Below are 17,743 nucleotides of genomic sequence, written 5' to 3' on the forward strand. Positions count from 1 at the left end.
GGCCAGTAAATAATTTAGAGGTCAATATAACTCCAGCTATAACAGTAGCATACTGAAAAAGAAGTAAGAGCAAAGAGATTGTAAAGCCTTATTTCATTCTACCCTCCAGTGGTGGATATGTATAGGGTAGGAGGCATCACACAAAAGCACAGTTATTTAAATGAGAGGCGGTGAAAGTCTAAACACCCCTGGACTTCTCTGTTTCAATCAAACCATCTTATTTTTACCAGCCTGCTTGGCTTGATATCTCAATTTCACAGCAGCCGGCATTGCGAGCAGACACTTCAGATCCGTGTTATTTATACTGGAATCCTCTCAGAGGGGAAGACAGAAATGACTTTTCTACTCTCTCAGGACATGTAACACTACTTTGCAGGCATTGTGGAGACTGCAAAGGACAAATCATTTCTGTTCGTGACCACTGCCACAATCCTTTATTTTTGCAGAGATCATACAGAATTTGTCAAGAAGTGTATGGTGACAATAACTCTGCTTCTGACACATTGAGCTGTGGTTCTCATGTGGACAAGCCAGGTATTTCCCAATCATCCCCCAGAACCATTTACTGTTTGGGTAAACTATTCTTTTAAAGTTTTAAGACTTTGGTGATGGGTTCAATCCTAAGGAACATGCATGCATACTATACATAAAAGAAAAAATGTGTAGCTTGAATGCACTGCAAGTTGCTTTGACTAAAAGCGGCCAAACGCACAAATGTAAATGACCTCCAAGCCAGAAGGGGGCAGACTCACCTATCACTCCAGGGTCCACTCCACTCTTTCTCCCCCCAGGGATTCCTCATGCGGATCATCTGTAGCTTCGCTGACTTAAAGTAGGCCAGCAGGCCATGTCCCAGGCGGACCTTGCGAACATCCGTCACTGCATAGGCATGGCCTTTAACCAGGCCACATTCCAATCTAGCCTCCATATCCTCCACAGTGGTTGCCTGGCCAAAAAGCAGTCAAAATCCAATTAATTGCAGCTGAGTTTCAATTTCAGAGTCCTCCCAAAAGCATAATCAAACATAGCACCGATTGCCCTGATTAAAATGCAAGCAAATGCGCTGCTTGTAAATTATTGATTTTGAAAAACACGGACTGTCATTTCATGGTACGATGAAATATGATGCTGTTAATCAGTAGGAAGCAAGCCAGTGAGCACAGGAATGAACTTGACGATATGCACAGGCTTATAAGCTTTATGTGACATGAATAATTCTGTCAGCATAATCACTGTTAGGTTGAAAGGAAGGACGGAGTGCAATTACACTCAAATCTTCAAGAAGCTGAGCCGTCGAATTATAAGGGACTCTGTTGCGTGCCCAACACAGCATTTTCTAAACCAATGAATGCAGTGACACGTGTATCCTACACATAGTACAACAGCCTCATATAATGTCTGAATTTAAAGGAATAGTCTACTCATTTTCAATATTAAAATATGTTATTACCTTAACTAAGAATTGTTGATACATCCCTCGATCATCTGTGTGTGTGCACGTAAGCGCTGGAGCGCGTTGCGACGCTTCGATAGCATTTAGCTTAGCCCCATTCATTCAATGGTACCATTTAGAGATAAAGTTAGAAGCGACCAAACACATCAACGCTCCCCCCACCCAAGACGAGTAGCCATACGAGCAAGTCCGGTGGTACGAAACAAAACGCAGCGCCTTTCCAAGCGGATTAAAAAGAGGAGCCACACTCCATGGCGCAATAGCACCCCTGGGAGTACTTCGACTCGGCGCAGTAACACCCTCCCTCTCCCATTATGAGAGTGAGAAGGGGAGCGGACTTTTCAGGCGAACAGATGGAATTGTGTCTCAATACCAGTGTTGGGGAAAGTTACTTTTAAAAGCAATGCACTACAATACCAAGCCACTCCCAAAAAAGCAACCAAATGCGCTACTTAGTCACCCTTCATGGAAATCAATGTTTACGTTACTTTTACGTTGATTTTTCCTACCTGGCTGAGGCCCGATCTCCCTCAGGCCCCGCAGGTGCCCTTCACGATCGCAAAAATGTCAAGCTCTGGCCTGCCATCTCTGTTTTCAGTGTTGGGGGTAACGCATTACAAGTAACGCGCATTATGTAATAATATTACTTTTCTGAAGTAACGAGTAAGCATTACTTTATAAATGTACAAATTAATATTTAAGTTACTTTTTTTTAAAAGTAATGCAAGTTACTTTTCAGTTTAATTAGTTCAATTTAAAAATAAAATAATTTACTGAATTAAACTGAACATATTAACGTAGAATTACGCACTCTGTGCGCTTGAGTGGGAGGCCAGAGCTTGACTTTTCCATGAAAAGTAACTAAGTAACACAATTAGTTACTTTTTAGGGAGTAACTTAATATTGTAATGCATTACTTTTAAAAGTAACTTTTCCCAACACTGCCCGTTTCTGACTCAAACTGTTCCTGCTCAGGCGCACAGAGTGCGTAATTCTATGTTAAAATGTGTAAATTTAATTCAGTACATTATTTTATTTTTAAATTGAAATAATTAAACTGAAAAGTAACTCATATTACTTTTAAAAAAAAAGTAACTCAAATATTAATATTTACATTTATAAAGTAATGCGTTACTTTACTCGTTACTTCAGAAAAGTAATATTATTACGTAACAAAACACTACTCAATACAAACTTCGACAGATGTGAATCGCATGTAGTGCTGCACAATTAATCGCATCGCAATCGCGATGTCAGCCTGTGCGATTATATGACAGCAAAATGTTGCAATTATATTAAATAAATAAATGTGTGGACTTGTTAACACAAACTTTCTGATAACAGTTTGATGATTTTCCTTGCGGTTTAATAAAAGAAAGAAAAACGAACAAAAAAAGGCAGTGCATGTGTGGCATGCACGTGTGTGGTGTGCGTCGTCACTTGTGTGTGCGCAGCGCGGAAATACCAGAGCGAAGATGGATGCAGATGAGGTTGACAGTGATTTGGTAGCTAAAAAAAAAACTACGGTATTTTGGATTTAGGATTACTGACACTGAGCAGTTGCTACATCACGTGGCAATACGAAAACATTTCTAGTTTTACAAATACACATTTTAGCATTATCACTAAACTGTGTGTGGATTTTCCTTAAAACCCACCAAGTTGACTCATGATACCATTTATTATAATCGCAATTGCACATCGCAATATTAGCACGAATAACCGCAATGGGAAAAATTACCCAAATCGTGCAGCCCTAATCGCATGCTAATAAATAACATGTACAGTAAATACCCTAAACATTGTATAAATGCCAGTAACTAAGACTGCACAAATAGGAGTAAAATGTAGAGTATATTAACCAATATTATTATAAAAAAGCTTTGTATTGTATCCATCTCACCCTGATAGAGCAACTGATGAGACCATCTCGATTGTGGACCTTGAGCACTCTCTCGAACAGCTGGTTCCTGGCAACTTCATCCTGAGCAAACTGGCCTTCCAAGAGATCCATGGGCTCTGACACTCCACCAGTAAAGTCCACTAAAGCATCAGCTGTGTTTCCACCATCCAGAGCTTCATAGCAACCATAAACTCTTCATAGGCATAAGTAAAGAACTTATATCACATTATGATCTTTATGATATTATGTTAACAAAGTATTGTTTTTACTTCTTGCTAAAATGTATTCAAATCTGTGCACAAATCTTGTCTACTGCTTACTTGGCATATGCCTTTTCTACAAGGGCACTCCAGAACTCATTGCTGTCGTTTGAATGGCAGTACACCAGCTGATTATCCACTGTGGGAAGACGGTCATCTATCACCACGTCCACCCATTCGCCAAACCGCCAGAAGCGAAAGTGGAAAATTCCGGCATAGGAGTCTGCCTTCTCCGTATCCCATTCCTGGTCTTTCCAGTCTGGGATAACCTAAGATGAGACAGACAGGAAAATAAATCATCCATAAGTTGTTTTTTTGAAGAGTGTATACAGGATTTATTAGCTAGAGGCAGTTTACTCTTGTTACGTGAATAAATCATTTAAAAAACTAGTTTAGCAAAAAAAAGGTTTTACAATTTGATTTGGAAATATTAAAACAACAAAAATCATTATTCCCTGAAAAATACATTGCTGAGTGGATGCAGGATTGCTTCAAAACGGTAAATTGCAAGGAAAGCAATAAAATGGCATCCTTGTAAGAGCCTAATATTGTTTAGTGTTGTTTCTGATCAATCAGGTCAGTGCTTTTATCATTTAAAATGTTCATGAGTGCAGGTCAAAAAAAGCTGACCTATGCTTTCCTACACACTGCAGGTCTGCTGTTGGTACTGTAGGATATCAGGGTGATGTGGAAGCTGTATAGGACAACTAAATCTCTTTTATCTTGACCCAGTCCTCTGGGAGAGTGCAGAGATTAGATTTCGAGTACACCTCTGTGGTAATTGTTCCAAGAGGAGCAGGTCCATTATCTCTGCTCAGGTACAGGGTGAGGGGACACGTCGGCCCACATCTCTGTTCACCTCTTACAGAATCCTCTCCTGTGTTATCCAGACAAGCTCTACTGACAGCAGTTTGAAACAAACATACATGCAGCAAATACAAATTCCCAAATTCCTTTTAGGAAGAACCATTGTTGCTAAACAGATACCCCCACTGTGAAATAGGTTGGAGTCATTATAGCGTTCACAACATTGCAGAATACATCAGCAAAAAGCCAGGTGAGAAGGTCAGACTGTGAATAGCAAACCTTAATGCAAGAAGACAAGAAACAACAAGGAACTTGTGCAAGAAGCCTCAGCTGTCAGGTTTACCAACATCTTTAACTTGAACATGTCTATTGAACTTACGTTCAACCCTAATACATAGCTAATAGAGATGATGCGTCTACATCTTTATGGTCTACATCAGGGGTGTCCACTCCTGCTCCTGGAGGGCCGGTGTCTTTGCAGAGTTTTATTCCAACCCTAATCAAACACACCTGATCCAGCTAATCATGGTCTTACTAGGCAGACTAGATACTTTGAGGCTGGTGTGTTTTGGTATGTTTTAGCTAAACTCTGCTGGACACTGGCCCTCCAGGACCGACTTTGGACACCCCTGGTCTACATGTACAGTCATTAGAAGAATGCGCGTGTACTGTACTGAAACTGACGGATTTTTGAAATCTTTTTTTTTCGCCTTTAAATACCACTGTAGTCCAGAGTCAAGACAGCACTGGAAGCTTCATAGAGTTCAAGACCTCAAAAGGGCTTTTCACACCTGAAATTGTTAACCCTGGGTTATTCTAAACCCAGGGTTAACGGAATCCTGGGTTATTTTTTTCATGTTTCACACTGTTCAAACTTAACCAGGGGTTAAGAGATAACCCTGGGTATTCATAATTTGACGTTTCACACTGTGCATTCCTAAACCCTGGGTCAGGAGTCTCCAACCCAGTTTCAACACACCTGTCTGTAATTATCAAGCCTTGATTAGCTACTTCAGCTGTGTTTAATTCGAATCATAACATTCTAACCCTGCTTCGTTTCACACTGCATGCGTTTGGCACCACAATGCAGGGTTAACACCACAAATGCGGTGCTAACCCTGCTCCAGAGCAGGGTTTCATAACCCTGGGTAAAAAGCGGTGCTAACACCGCTTTCAAATTACAGGTGTGAAACGCTCCTTAACCCAGGGTTAAAAGCGGGGTTTAGAATGAAGATAACCCAGGGTTAAGCGCAGTGTGAAAACCCCTATAGGGAGAGAACCTGAGTCATCCAAACCTCCACTTCTCTGAATTTGGCTTTTCTTATAACCGTTTACAACCTGAGTGCTTTGTTTCTATTAGAAGGGACCTTAAACTGAGTATACTGTACTGTAAATGCAGTGTATGTCTTTTTTTAAGTCAGAGGAGTTTACTTTTTCTCTGTTTCAGCGTGGGTTTACTCCGCATACTCCAATTTCCTCCCACAGTCCAGACATGCAGGTAAGATGAACTGGAGATGCTAAATTGTCCTTCCCCAACTTCCCCTTCCCTGGGAAATCCTGCCACCTTAACTAGGTCGTCCAACAAAAAATATTGCTGCATAAAAGGCCATCAAGTGCGTCTTGGAGAATAGCACATACATGTGCGCCACACGGTCAAATGAGAGAAAGACGTGGTCTGTCACTGTCTGGAGGATAACTAGTAGCCAGTTGATAAAACATCTAGGAAGAATGGCGCGGACTCGCTTCACACCGCGAGCGTACACGCGCGCCACATGGCTGAAATGGTCTGGAGGATAGCCAGGTGATAAAACGCGTGTCTGTGAGAACTGTAAGTGGACTTATGTTTTGGGTTTATTTAAGCCTGTTATTGTATTAGTCTATAGTTCTTGCAAATTTTAAGTAAGTTAGCTGGTTATTTTTGTTGTCTGATCAACCTGCTAGCTTTTAAATTGTTGAACGCTCTTGCTCACGTTATTAATGTGCTTTATTTACATGCTACAGTATCCTTTAAGATAATGTAATTAATACTGGGTAATACTTCTCGCTATCTATCATCGTTCGCCAGACGTTCTACAAATCTGCTTCTGTTTTGTTAACCCTTTAGTTTAACTTCATCACGCAGCTATTTTCGTTAGAGGTATCTGTTAAAAACATTTAATTCATTAATAATCTAGTATGTGTTCATTTTCTGTCATAGTTTCTTCAAAATTAAGTTTTATTTGAGTGCTTTAAATAAAAATATTTTTATTTTCATGATGACGTGTACGCCCCGACCCTTTGATTGCCACGCCCCCGGCCACGCCTTACCACCTTAACTAATTTTCTGCGGGAAACCATGTTGTATATACAGTTTATTAACTTGTGTATACTGTAGATTATCTTCTGTGTATATTATCCGGTTCTCACCATGAATATAGCCTTAGCCTTAACAAAATAATAATAATAAAAATATATATATATATATATATACTTTACATTAGACTTGATGAATGCAGTGCACAGCAGTATGCTCAGAGGTGTAGACGTATCTGTAGTACTAAAGTACCACAATAATACATCTGCTGAAGGAATTCAAAGTCTCCTTAATATTTTGGGAAATAAGACCAGAGATACAGGGCATGGACAGCAGCCCAGACACTCATTTATTCATATCAACTGTGTCAGCAAAACAAATGACAGGACTGAGAAGAGGAGTCACATAGGAAAGCCCCATGAGTCAGTCCCTTCATGATGATGTGTGTTTCTAGGGAAGAGGAATATATCCTCAAGCAGGAGGAAAACACCTCACGCCCTGAGAAGGATACAGGAAGGCAGAATCTTAACATTTATAAATAAAAACCAAACAAGAAACAAAAAGCACTTATGATGATGAGTGAGGTGGTATACTGCAATTTCTTAATCACTTGTAAGTCTCAGATTAAAATTCAGGCTGAGATTTTCCAGACTGAAAATCAGCAAATGCACCTGCATTTCCTCAGATATTTTTGATAATATTTTCCGCACTAAATTTGTTTCAGTCTGAGGGTTAACATCAAAAGAGCAAAGCTCAAAAATGCCGTACTTACTTTCTGCCACAAGGATTCTCGGGAAGCCAAGCTGGAGCAGGCCGCCACAAACCAGCAGTTTCCCAGCTGCCCTTGATGCAGGTCATGGGCGCTGATCCCATCCACAAACAAGTGAGGATCATCGCATAGCTCCTAATAGAGAGAAAGATAAATCAGAGTGAAAATTGGGAATTGGAAACCAGATGGATAGTGTGAATAGTGGTTATGCCCCTGGGGTAACAAAAATATGACTTCATCAGATACCAGCAAGCAACTTTGGCTAATACAAGGAAAAATTTGGGCTGAAAGATTTGATTTATATTGTTTGATGTGCGTTTGTATAGGCAGCCTTATTATTGAGGATAGGATTTAATAAACTTTGGGCTAGTACCTATCCCTTTTCGAAAGAAGTTAAGCAAGCATTATGTGAATTACTGTATGTTATATTTTGTTTATTTTACATTTTTGTCTTTCTCAGTTCTAAACAAATTTAATTCATGTACACATAAAGTACTGAATACGAAATCAGGATGTGGACTCTTTAATTAATTAAATAATAGTTATGATTTAGGTTGAAACTGTGCAGCACTGATAGCTATAATAAATCAAAAGACTCGCATCTGCCCCGACAGCATCTCGCACACCTCTGCACTGACCCCATCACAACCAGCTCAGAAAGAACACAAGAGAGAGAGAGAGATGGAGAGATATTCTGAGTGACCTACAAGGAAATGTTCGGGTCCCTTTTAACAAGTGACATACAGGCACAGTCATTGTGGCAGAGGGGAATGTAGCAGCCGACTCAAAGGCAATAGCTCATTTAGCCTCAGTGTTCACAATCTCTCTGAGGATTCATCACAAATGAGCCCTCAAAAAAAAAAAAAAAAAAAAACCCGAAAGCTTTTATAAGCCTTTCTGTATGCACCCAAGCAACCTTTCAAGTGATTTTTTAACAGTACGACACTCAAAAAATGTCCTAACTGCCAGACAAATAACAGTGAATGGTGCTCTGAAATATTGCACCTGAAGAAAAAAAGTTAAAAAAAACTTTAAAAAATAGGGTGGGTGTGTACTTATTCAATAGCTACATTTAATATATATATTTACATTAGATATAGTTTATAGTTTGCACGCACTGCAAAAGGGATTTTATCCCACTCCTCCACACAGATCTTCTCTAGATCAGTCAGGTTTCTGGCCTGTTGCTGAGAAACACAAAGTTTGAGCTCCCTCCAAAGATTCTTTATTGGGTTTAGCTCTGGAGACTGGCTAGGCCACACCAGAACTTTGATATGCTTCTTACAGAGCCACTCCTTGGTTATCCTGGCTGTGTGCTTCGGGTCATTGTCATGTTGGAAGACCCAGCCTCAACCCATCTTCAATGCTCTAACTGAGGGAAGGAGGTTGTTCCCCAAAATCTCGCAATACATGGCCCCGATCATCCTCTCCTTAATACAGTGCAGTCGCCCTGTCCCATGTGCAGAAAAACACCCCCGAAGCATGATGCTGCCACCCCCATACTTCACAGTAGGGATGGTGTTCTTGGGATGGTACTCATCATTCTTCTTCCTCCAAACACGTTTAGTGGAATTATGACCAAAAAGATCTATTTTGGTCTCATTTGACCACATGATTTTCTTCCATGACGTCTCTGGATCATCCAAATGGTCATTGGCAAACTTAAGACGGGCCTGGACATGTGCTGGTTTAAGAAGGGGAACCTTTCGTGCCATGCATGATTTCAAACCATGACGTCTTAGTGTATTTCCAACAGTAACCTTGGAAACGGTGGTCCCAGCCCTTTTCAGGTCATTGACCAGCTCCTCCCGTGTAGTTCTAGGCCGATTTCTCACCTTTCTGAGGATCATTAAGACCCCACAAGGTGAGATCTTGCATGAAGCCCCAGTCTGAGGGAGATTGACAGTCATGCTTAGCTTCTTCCATTTTCTAATGATTGCTCCAACAGCGGACCTTTTTTCACCAAGCTGCTTAGCCCTTTCCAGCCTTGTGGAGGTGTACAATTTCGTCTCTAGTGTCTTTGGACTGCTCTTTGGTCTTAGCCATGTTAATAGTTGGATTCTTACTGATTGTATGGGGTGGACAGGTGTCTTTATGCAGCTAACAACCTCAAACAGGTGCATCTAATTTAGGATAATAAATGGAGTGGAGGTGGACATTTTAAAGGCAGACAGGTCTATGAGGGTCAGAATTCTAGACAGTTGTTCAAATACTTATTTGCAGCTGTATCATACAAATAAATAGTTAAAAAATCATACATACATTGTGATTTCCGGATATTTTTTTAGATTATGTCTCTCACAGTGGACATGCACCTACGATGACAATTTCAGACCCCTCCATGATTTCTAAGTGGGAGAACATGCAAAATAGCAGGGTGTTCAAATACTTATTTTCCTCACTGTATATATAATAATTTACATTTGGCAGACATTTTTATCCAAAGACAGTACATGTAAAAAAAAGAGGGATGCCACGACGCCCCTTCCTCCCATTGTAATGAGCTGAATGAAAAATGTATGACGATGGACGTTGACATGTTATGCAAAAACGTCAGTTTGGAGCCAGTGTATGCGCAGAAGGACTCGTCCGTGGAGCCTGGAGGCATATCATGGTATAAAACTTCCACCCAAGCGCTTGCATGCCCAAATCAACCACGTCCCTTAAACGTCTTATTTGACTGCCTTGCAAAAATAAGGTAAGTTAAATACAAATATACAAAATAATATACTATATATTAAAAACATTACAGCTATTTTTAAAATAATTTAAAATGAACAACTATCACAATGTTGTCACGAATTCGGTTTGGTCGATTGTTTTGCTTTGGGTTTCTGTGTTGTGTCTGTGTGTGTTCTTATTTTGACAGCTTTCATGTGCGCGCCGTTTCACTCGGGTGCTCCTCCCTTCACTCATCATTCTCACCTGCGCCCGCACCTGATGGTAATTATTTCCTCCGCTCGGTTTGTTATTTAATTCCCCTCTTCCTGCAGTTCTCTGCGAGTCCGTTGTCTTATGTTTATCGCCATTCTAGTCTTGCCCTGTTTATTTGTTTTCTAGTCTAGTATTTTTTCTTGTGCATTCTGTCGTGTTTTTGCCCGTGCTGCCTGGTGTGCTTTTTACCTTCTCTGCTTCAGGATTACGCTCTGTGTTTCTCTGCTGTGTTGGACTGTGATTGACAGATCTTCAGTACTGGCGCTGTCCAGTGTGCTTGCTGACCATACTCGCTGCTAGTTCAGAGACTCTACTGACTGTTTGCTTCCATCTGCTCTCCCTGCGGTTTACAGCGAGTTTTTTCTCGTAGTGTTGGTATTGTGGATTATCTTACCATTGTAATCTACCACTACTTCTCCCTGTTTTATACAGAGAAATCTACACGTTGGTTACGACCAGCGATCTCATCACCCTGTCTACGCGCAGCGGAGCTCGTCACAATTTGAAGCTAGCGAGTGTCAGATATCAAGCATCACCGCGCTATCTATTCGACTGCCAGTTATAGCAGAGATTTCTTCACCCTGTCACCAAGCAGTGGATACGTACATGATAGCAGAGATTTCTTCACCCTGTCACCAAGCAGTGGATACGTATATGATCGAGCAGAGATTTTTTCACCCTGTCACCAAGCAGCGGATACATTCACATCTGAACGCTCCAGCTAGACTCTTTACTTCTATTTCACCCTGCTCTTCAAGCAGCGGATCTCCTCTCTCTCTCTCTCTGTTTTTGGTGACTTTATTAAAATAACACATTGCAATTGGATCCTTGTCTGTTTGTTATTTCCTGACAGACGGACTCGCCAGAAATGGATCCAGCAGATGTGGATACGGTACGGAATGCACTCGCACAACAAGGAGTTTGGCTGGGACAGCAGGATTCCCAGCTTTCTGCTACCACTCGAGAGGTTGAAGGTCTCACTGCCAAGCTTACAGAATTAACCACCCAGATGGATCGATTGCGGCTGGAGTCTCGCCGACCTAATGAAACAGAACCTCACATCACTAATCCTCCCACTTACGATGGTGACCCAGGTTCGTGTCGTTCCTTCCTCTCTCAATGCTCTCTTGTGTTTTCTCTGCAGCCACGAAGATTCACTGCCGAAAGTACTCGTGTGGCTTTTGTCATCACTCTTCTTACCGGAAGAGCTAGAGAGTGGGCAACGGCAGTATGGGACACTCAGTCTCCGTGTTGTCACTCATTCGAGGTCTTTAAGACGGAGATGATGAGACTTTTCGATCGGTCAGCACAGGGAGAGGCGGCTGCAGCCCGGTTGGTTCGGCTGAAGCAAGGTGACCGGACAGTCACGGATTTCTCTGTGGAGTTTCAGACATTATCTACTGTGTGTGGTTGGAACGATGCGGCTCTACGGGCACAATTTTTGGAAGGATTACGAGACGATATCCAGGATGAGATTACCGTTCACGAGATTCCTCGCACCTTGGATTCACTGGTTGAGCTGGCCCTTCGCATTGAGAGTCGTATGTTGTATCGCAGCCAGCGCCAGTCACTTCGTCATCGGGTTTTTTCTGATGAGATCGTTACTTCTGTTTCACAGTCTAACTCTGTTAATCCTGCTGTTCCCAGCGAACCCATGCAACTTGGCAGAATGCGGCTCACACCAAAAGAGAGAGAGAGGAGACTCAGCAATGGACTATGTCTGTATTGCGGGAGATCTGGACATCTGGCGAGGAGCTGTCCGTTAAAAGCCAACGCCCACCGGTAGTTCCGGGAGTTCTGGTGGGCACTGCTGTGAACGAAATCTCCTCTTCTTCTTCCACGCATCTACCTGTCACGGTTTCGTTTGAGGGTACGGATTTTTTGTCGAGCGCTCTTGTGGATTCGGGAGCTGAAGGAAACTTTCTGGATGAGAGGACGGCTCGAGAGTGGGGACTTCCGTTTTGTGAACTCAGGGTACCTCTGGCAGTATGGACACTTAAGGGACAACAGACTGCACAGGTCACTCATTGGACTCCACCCGTAAGTCTGTTTGTTTCTGGTAATCACCGTGAAGAGATTGTGCTTTACCTTCTGCATGATTCATTATCTCCCATTATTTTGGGTCATGCATGGTTGGCACAGCACAATCCTCACATTGATTGGCAGCGTAATGTTATTTTGAGTTGGTCCTCTTCTTGTCACGTGTCCTGTCTTGGTGCAGCTGTTTCGGGCTCTTCTTCTGTTTTTCAGGTTCCAGCGGTCGATCTTACCGGAGTCCCGGCGGAGTACGCTGATCTCTCTCAGGTGTTCAGTAAAGCCCGGGCCACTTCTCTGCCTCCTCACCGGTCATACGATTGTGCTATCGATCTCCTCCCAGGCACTTTTCCGCCTAAAGGTAGACTTTATTCTCTGTCTGCTCCTGAGAGAGAGGCTATGGATAGTTACATTAATGATGCTCTTCGCGCCGGTCTCATTCGTCCCTCTACCTCTCCAGCTGGAGCGGGGTTCTTTTTTGTTAAAAAGAAAGACGGCTCTCTGCGTCCGTGCATTGATTACAGAGGGTTAAATGACATTACTGTTAAGAATAGGTATCCCCTACCTTTAATGTCTACAGCCTTTGAATTGCTGCAGGGAGCTCGTGTTTTCACCAAATTGGATTTACGCAACGCTTACCATCTTGTGCGTATCAGAGAGGGAGATGAGTGGAAGACAGCATTTAATACCCCGTCCGGACATTTTGAATATTCCGTTCTGCCTTTCGGGCTTTGTAACGCCCCTTCTGTCTTCCAGGCTCTGGTCAACGACGTATTGAGAGACATGATTAATAAATTTGTCTTTGTGTATCTCGATGATATTCTCATCTTTTCTCCCTCTTTACAGATACACACTCAACACGTTCGCAGAGTTTTACGGCGTCTACTTGAGAACCAGTTATTTGTTAAGGCGGAGAAGTGCGATTTTCATAAGGAGTCAGTTTCGTTTTTGGGTTTTGTTATCGCCGCCGGAGAGATACGTCCTGACCCAGTTAAGATTAAGGCGGTTGCCGAGTGGCCAGTTCCCGACTCACGTAAAGCATTGCAACGATTTCTGGGTTTTGCCAATTTTTATCGGCGATTCATCAGAAATTTCGGTCAGATTGCTAAACCGCTTACAGCTCTCACCTCCACTAAGGAGAGTTTTTTCTGGAATCACGATGCTCAGGAGGCCTTTGATAAGTTAAGGGTCCGGTTTATCTCTGCTCCTGTGCTTTCTTTTCCAGATCCTAAGGCTCAGTTTATTGTTGAGGTGGATGCATCTGATGTCGGGGTAGGCGCCGTCCTTTCTCAGCGGTCCTCTAAGGATGGGAAGGTGCATCCTTGCGCCTTTTTCTCCCATAGGTTAAATCCCACTGAACGAAACTATGACATAGGTAACCGGGAGTTGTTAGCGGTCAGACTGGCTTTGGGTGAGTGGCGTCATTGGTTGGAGGGTACCTCGGAACCCTTTCTGGTCTGGACGGATCATAAGAATCTGGAATACATCCGTTCAGCCAGGAGGTTGAACTCGCGACAGGCTCGTTGGGCTCTCTTCTTTGACCGGTTTAACTTTACCCTCTCGTACCGGCCCGGTAGTAAGAACGTTAAGCCCGATGCTCTCTCTCGTTTGTTCGAGGGTCCCGATGCTGTGAGAGCCGAAACCATCCTTCCTGAAGGAAGGGTGGTTGGAGCTCTCCGCTGGGGAGTCGAACAGCGGGTGAGGGAGGCCGGACGAGGGGTAGAAGTGCCAGAAGGGTGCCCGGCGGGTCTGTTGTGGGTTCCGGCTGCACTCCGTTCCGAGGTCATCCGGTGGTGTCATGAGTCCAAGTTTGTCTGCCATCCAGGAATTCGGAGAACGTTGCTTACCGTCCGTCAACGTTTTTGGTGGCCCTCTATGAGTCAGGATGTCAGACAGTTTGTATTGGCCTGTCAGGTTTGCGCACGCTGTAAAACCTCTCATCAGTCACCTGTTGGTCTGCTTAATCCCCTTTCTGTTCCCTCCCGCCCTTGGTCACACATAGCCGTAGATTTTGTTACCGGCTTACCTTTATCTAAAGGCAACACCGTGGTTCTTACGGTGGTGGATCGCTTCTCCAAAGCGGTTCATTTTATTCCCCTGCCCAAGCTTCCCTCTGCCAAAGAGACGGCCCAGGTATTAATTGAACACGTTTTTCGGTTACACGGTTTGCCTACTGACGTGGTATCTGATAGGGGTCCTCAATTTGTTTCCCGTTTTTGGCAAGAGTTCTGTAGACAGATCGGTGCCACTGCCAGCCTGTCTTCAGGTTATCATCCGCAGACCAACGGCCAATGTGAACGTGCTAATCAGGATCTCGGTCGAGCCCTCCGCTGTCTGACATCGCGATATCCGAATTCTTGGTGCCAACAACTTCCCTGGGTAGAATACGCTCATAATTCCCTGCCCGTTTCATCTTCCAATATGTCCCCGTTTAAAGCCTCGATTGGTTATCAGCCCCCTCTGTTTCTCTCTCAGGAACCCGATGCGGCGGTTCCGTCTGCTCTAGCTTTTGTTCGACGTTGCGCACTTGGAACAGAGCTAGGTCAGCCTTATTACTGGCAGTGAGACGAACCAAGGCCGCGGCCGATCGTCACCGTCGACCTGCCCCCTGTGTTATTTGCAGGCAGAAAGTGTGGCTTTCTTCGAAGGATCTGCCTCTCCGGGAGCCCTCTCGTAAACTGGCTTCTCGGTTCCTTGGGCCATACACTATCACTAAGGTCGTTAGTCCGGTGGCGGTTAGGCTCAGATTGCCTCCTGCTCTCGGTCGGATTTACCCGGTTTTTCATGTGTCTAAGATCAAACCTGTGATTTTTTCCCACATTAACCCTGTTCCCTCTGTCCCCGCTCCTCCTGCACCCCGACTAGTGGACGGGTCTCCTGCTTACACTGTCAGGAGATTACTAGATATGCGTCGTCGGGGCAGAGGTTTTCAATATTTAGTTGACTGGGAGGGGTATGGTCCGGACGAGAGGTGTTGGGTACCGGCCCGGGATATTCTGGACCCTGGCCTGATCGAAGACCTCCGTCGGCGACAAGGTAGGCCCCTTCCTGGACCGCCTTGAGGCGGTCGTTGGGAGGGGGGTACTGTCACGAATTCGGTTTGGTCGATTGTTTTGCTTTGGGTTTCTGTGTTGTGTCTGTGTGTGTTCTTATTTTGACAGCTTTCATGTGCGCGCCGTTTCACTCGGGTGCTCCTCCCTTCACTCATCATTCTCACCTGCGCCCGCACCTGATGGTAATTATTTCCTCCGCTCGGTTTGTTATTTAATTCCCCTCTTCCTGCAGTTCTCTGCGAGTCCGTTGTCTTATGTTTATCGCCATTCTAGTCTTGCCCTGTTTATTTGTTTTCTAGTCTAGTATTTTTTCTTGTGCATTCTGTCGTGTTTTTGCCCGTGCTGCCTGGTGTGCTTTTTACCTTCTCTGCTTCAGGATTACGCTCTGTGTTTCTCTGCTGTGTTGGACTGTGATTGACAGATCTTCAGTACTGGCGCTGTCCAGTGTGCTTGCTGACCATACTCGCTGCTAGTTCAGAGACTCTACTGACTGTTTGCTTCCATCTGCTCTCCCTGCGGTTTACAGCGAGTTTTTTCTCGTAGTGTTGGTATTGTGGATTATCTTACCATTGTAATCTACCACTACTTCTCCCTGTTTTATACAGAGAAATCTACACGTTGGTTACGACCAGCGATCTCATCACCCTGTCTACGCGCAGCGGAGCTCGTCACAATTTGAAGCTAGCGAGTGTCAGATATCAAGCATCACCGCGCTATCTATTCGACTGCCAGTTATAGCAGAGATTTCTTCACCCTGTCACCAAGCAGTGGATACGTACATGTTCAGCAGAGATTTCTTCACCCTGTCACCAAGCAGTGGATACGTACATGATCGAGCAGAGATTTTTTTCACCCTGTCACCAAGCAGCGGATACATTCACATCTGAACTCTCCAGCTAGACTCTTTACATCTTTTTCACCCTGCTCTTCTAGCAGCGGATCTCCTCTCTTTCTCTCTCTCTCTCTGTTTTTGGTGACTTTATTAAAATAACACATTGCAATTGGATCCTTGTCTGTTTGTTATTTCCTGACAAATGTGTTGGACAGCAAAATTAATGGTCTGTTTTAACTTAAGTTAGGCGTGTTATCATAGCTAATAACATTTATTGATTAGCTTATAAAGCCCACATTTAATGTTACCGTCATCCGTCAGATCCTGTAGGTCAGTTATAAAGTTAACTGATGAACAACTCATTTTGTTGGTGTGAAATAACACAAAAATTGAAAATTAATAGTTAGTTATATCTTCAATCCTTACTCGAAGCTCAGACAGTCCGCTCAGAGAAGCTGTCAATCACAAATGTCAAACATAACGACATGCCCTGTTTCTATAACATCAAATTACTAGCTAAAATAAAACGTATCACAAAAATGAACAATTTAACATATATCAGCATGATAACAACTACTTTAACGGACCAAAAACAAACCACTTTATTGGAAGTGTCCCGTTCGTTTGCATGGAAAGAGCGGTGATTATGATGTGTACTGCATCCAGCCACCAGGGGGGCGATCAAAGAGGCAGCAGCTTCACTTTTCAGGATGTTAGGCAAGGCAAGGCAATATAAAATTTTTTTGGGTTAATTTAACCAAGAAGCTTGGTTTTTCTCTTTTTGGCTCAATACTTTTAGAGTGTATATGTGTTCCCTGTGGATCGAACCCATGACTTTTCATACTAATAATGCAATGCTCTGGAACAGGAATGCTAGCTGGCTATAACTGGCAGAAGATCCAGAAAGGCTAACATCACTTTTAGTACCATTAATACCTTGTAAAAAGCATGAAGCCCATTTTATGGTGTTTTTGACTTTGATGGTTTAGCTGGCTGCAGTTACAGAATGTATAAAACATGCACAATCCAACTCCACACATTCCCTCTACCCTTATTTGATCTTCACATTCTGCAAAATCATTTCCACAGCAGGTGAAGACTCTCCTTTCTACCCGGATATGCATTTCGCCACGCGTTCAGCCCTGATTTCACACCAGCAACATTTAATTTTGACAACACCGGCTGTGTCTCACATCCTCTCAACAACTCACTCAATCCACTGGAGATTGTATCACCTCCACAGTGTGAGGAAGAAGTGTAATGATTTCAGGCCAAACACACACCACACCTAAAAGAAGACACTCAAGAGCCAATAAACCCTTATAAGATGACAATGAAACTTTGAATCAAGCTTAATACGGAGAACACAGACTAAAAACAATCACAGAAATGACTGATTTTTCAT

General features: G+C 43.2%; 1 protein-coding gene across 3 annotated transcripts in view; it reads right to left on the minus strand.

Annotated features, from left to right (window-relative positions):
- The window catches only part of capn5b (calpain 5b), a 40,257-nt gene that overhangs the window by 9,875 nt on the left and 12,639 nt on the right, over positions 1–17,743 (minus strand). For all 3 annotated transcript variants that reach the window (XR_008637746.2, XM_055179768.2, XM_055179767.2), the window contains exons 3-6: positions 7,489–7,620; positions 3,677–3,885; positions 3,357–3,549; positions 753–946 (exon numbers count right to left, since the gene is read on the minus strand). Coding sequence is in view for 2 of the 3 variants with exons in the window: in XM_055179768.2 (XP_055035743.1) it covers positions 753–946; positions 3,357–3,549; positions 3,677–3,885; positions 7,489–7,620 (728 nt within the window). In the remaining variant the exon portion in view is untranslated. The remainder of the gene's footprint in view (positions 1–752; positions 947–3,356; positions 3,550–3,676; positions 3,886–7,488; positions 7,621–17,743) is intronic.

Source organism: Misgurnus anguillicaudatus, chromosome 9, assembly GCF_027580225.2.
Source record: "Misgurnus anguillicaudatus chromosome 9, ASM2758022v2, whole genome shotgun sequence".
Classification (NCBI taxonomy): domain Eukaryota; kingdom Metazoa; phylum Chordata; class Actinopteri; order Cypriniformes; family Cobitidae; genus Misgurnus; species Misgurnus anguillicaudatus.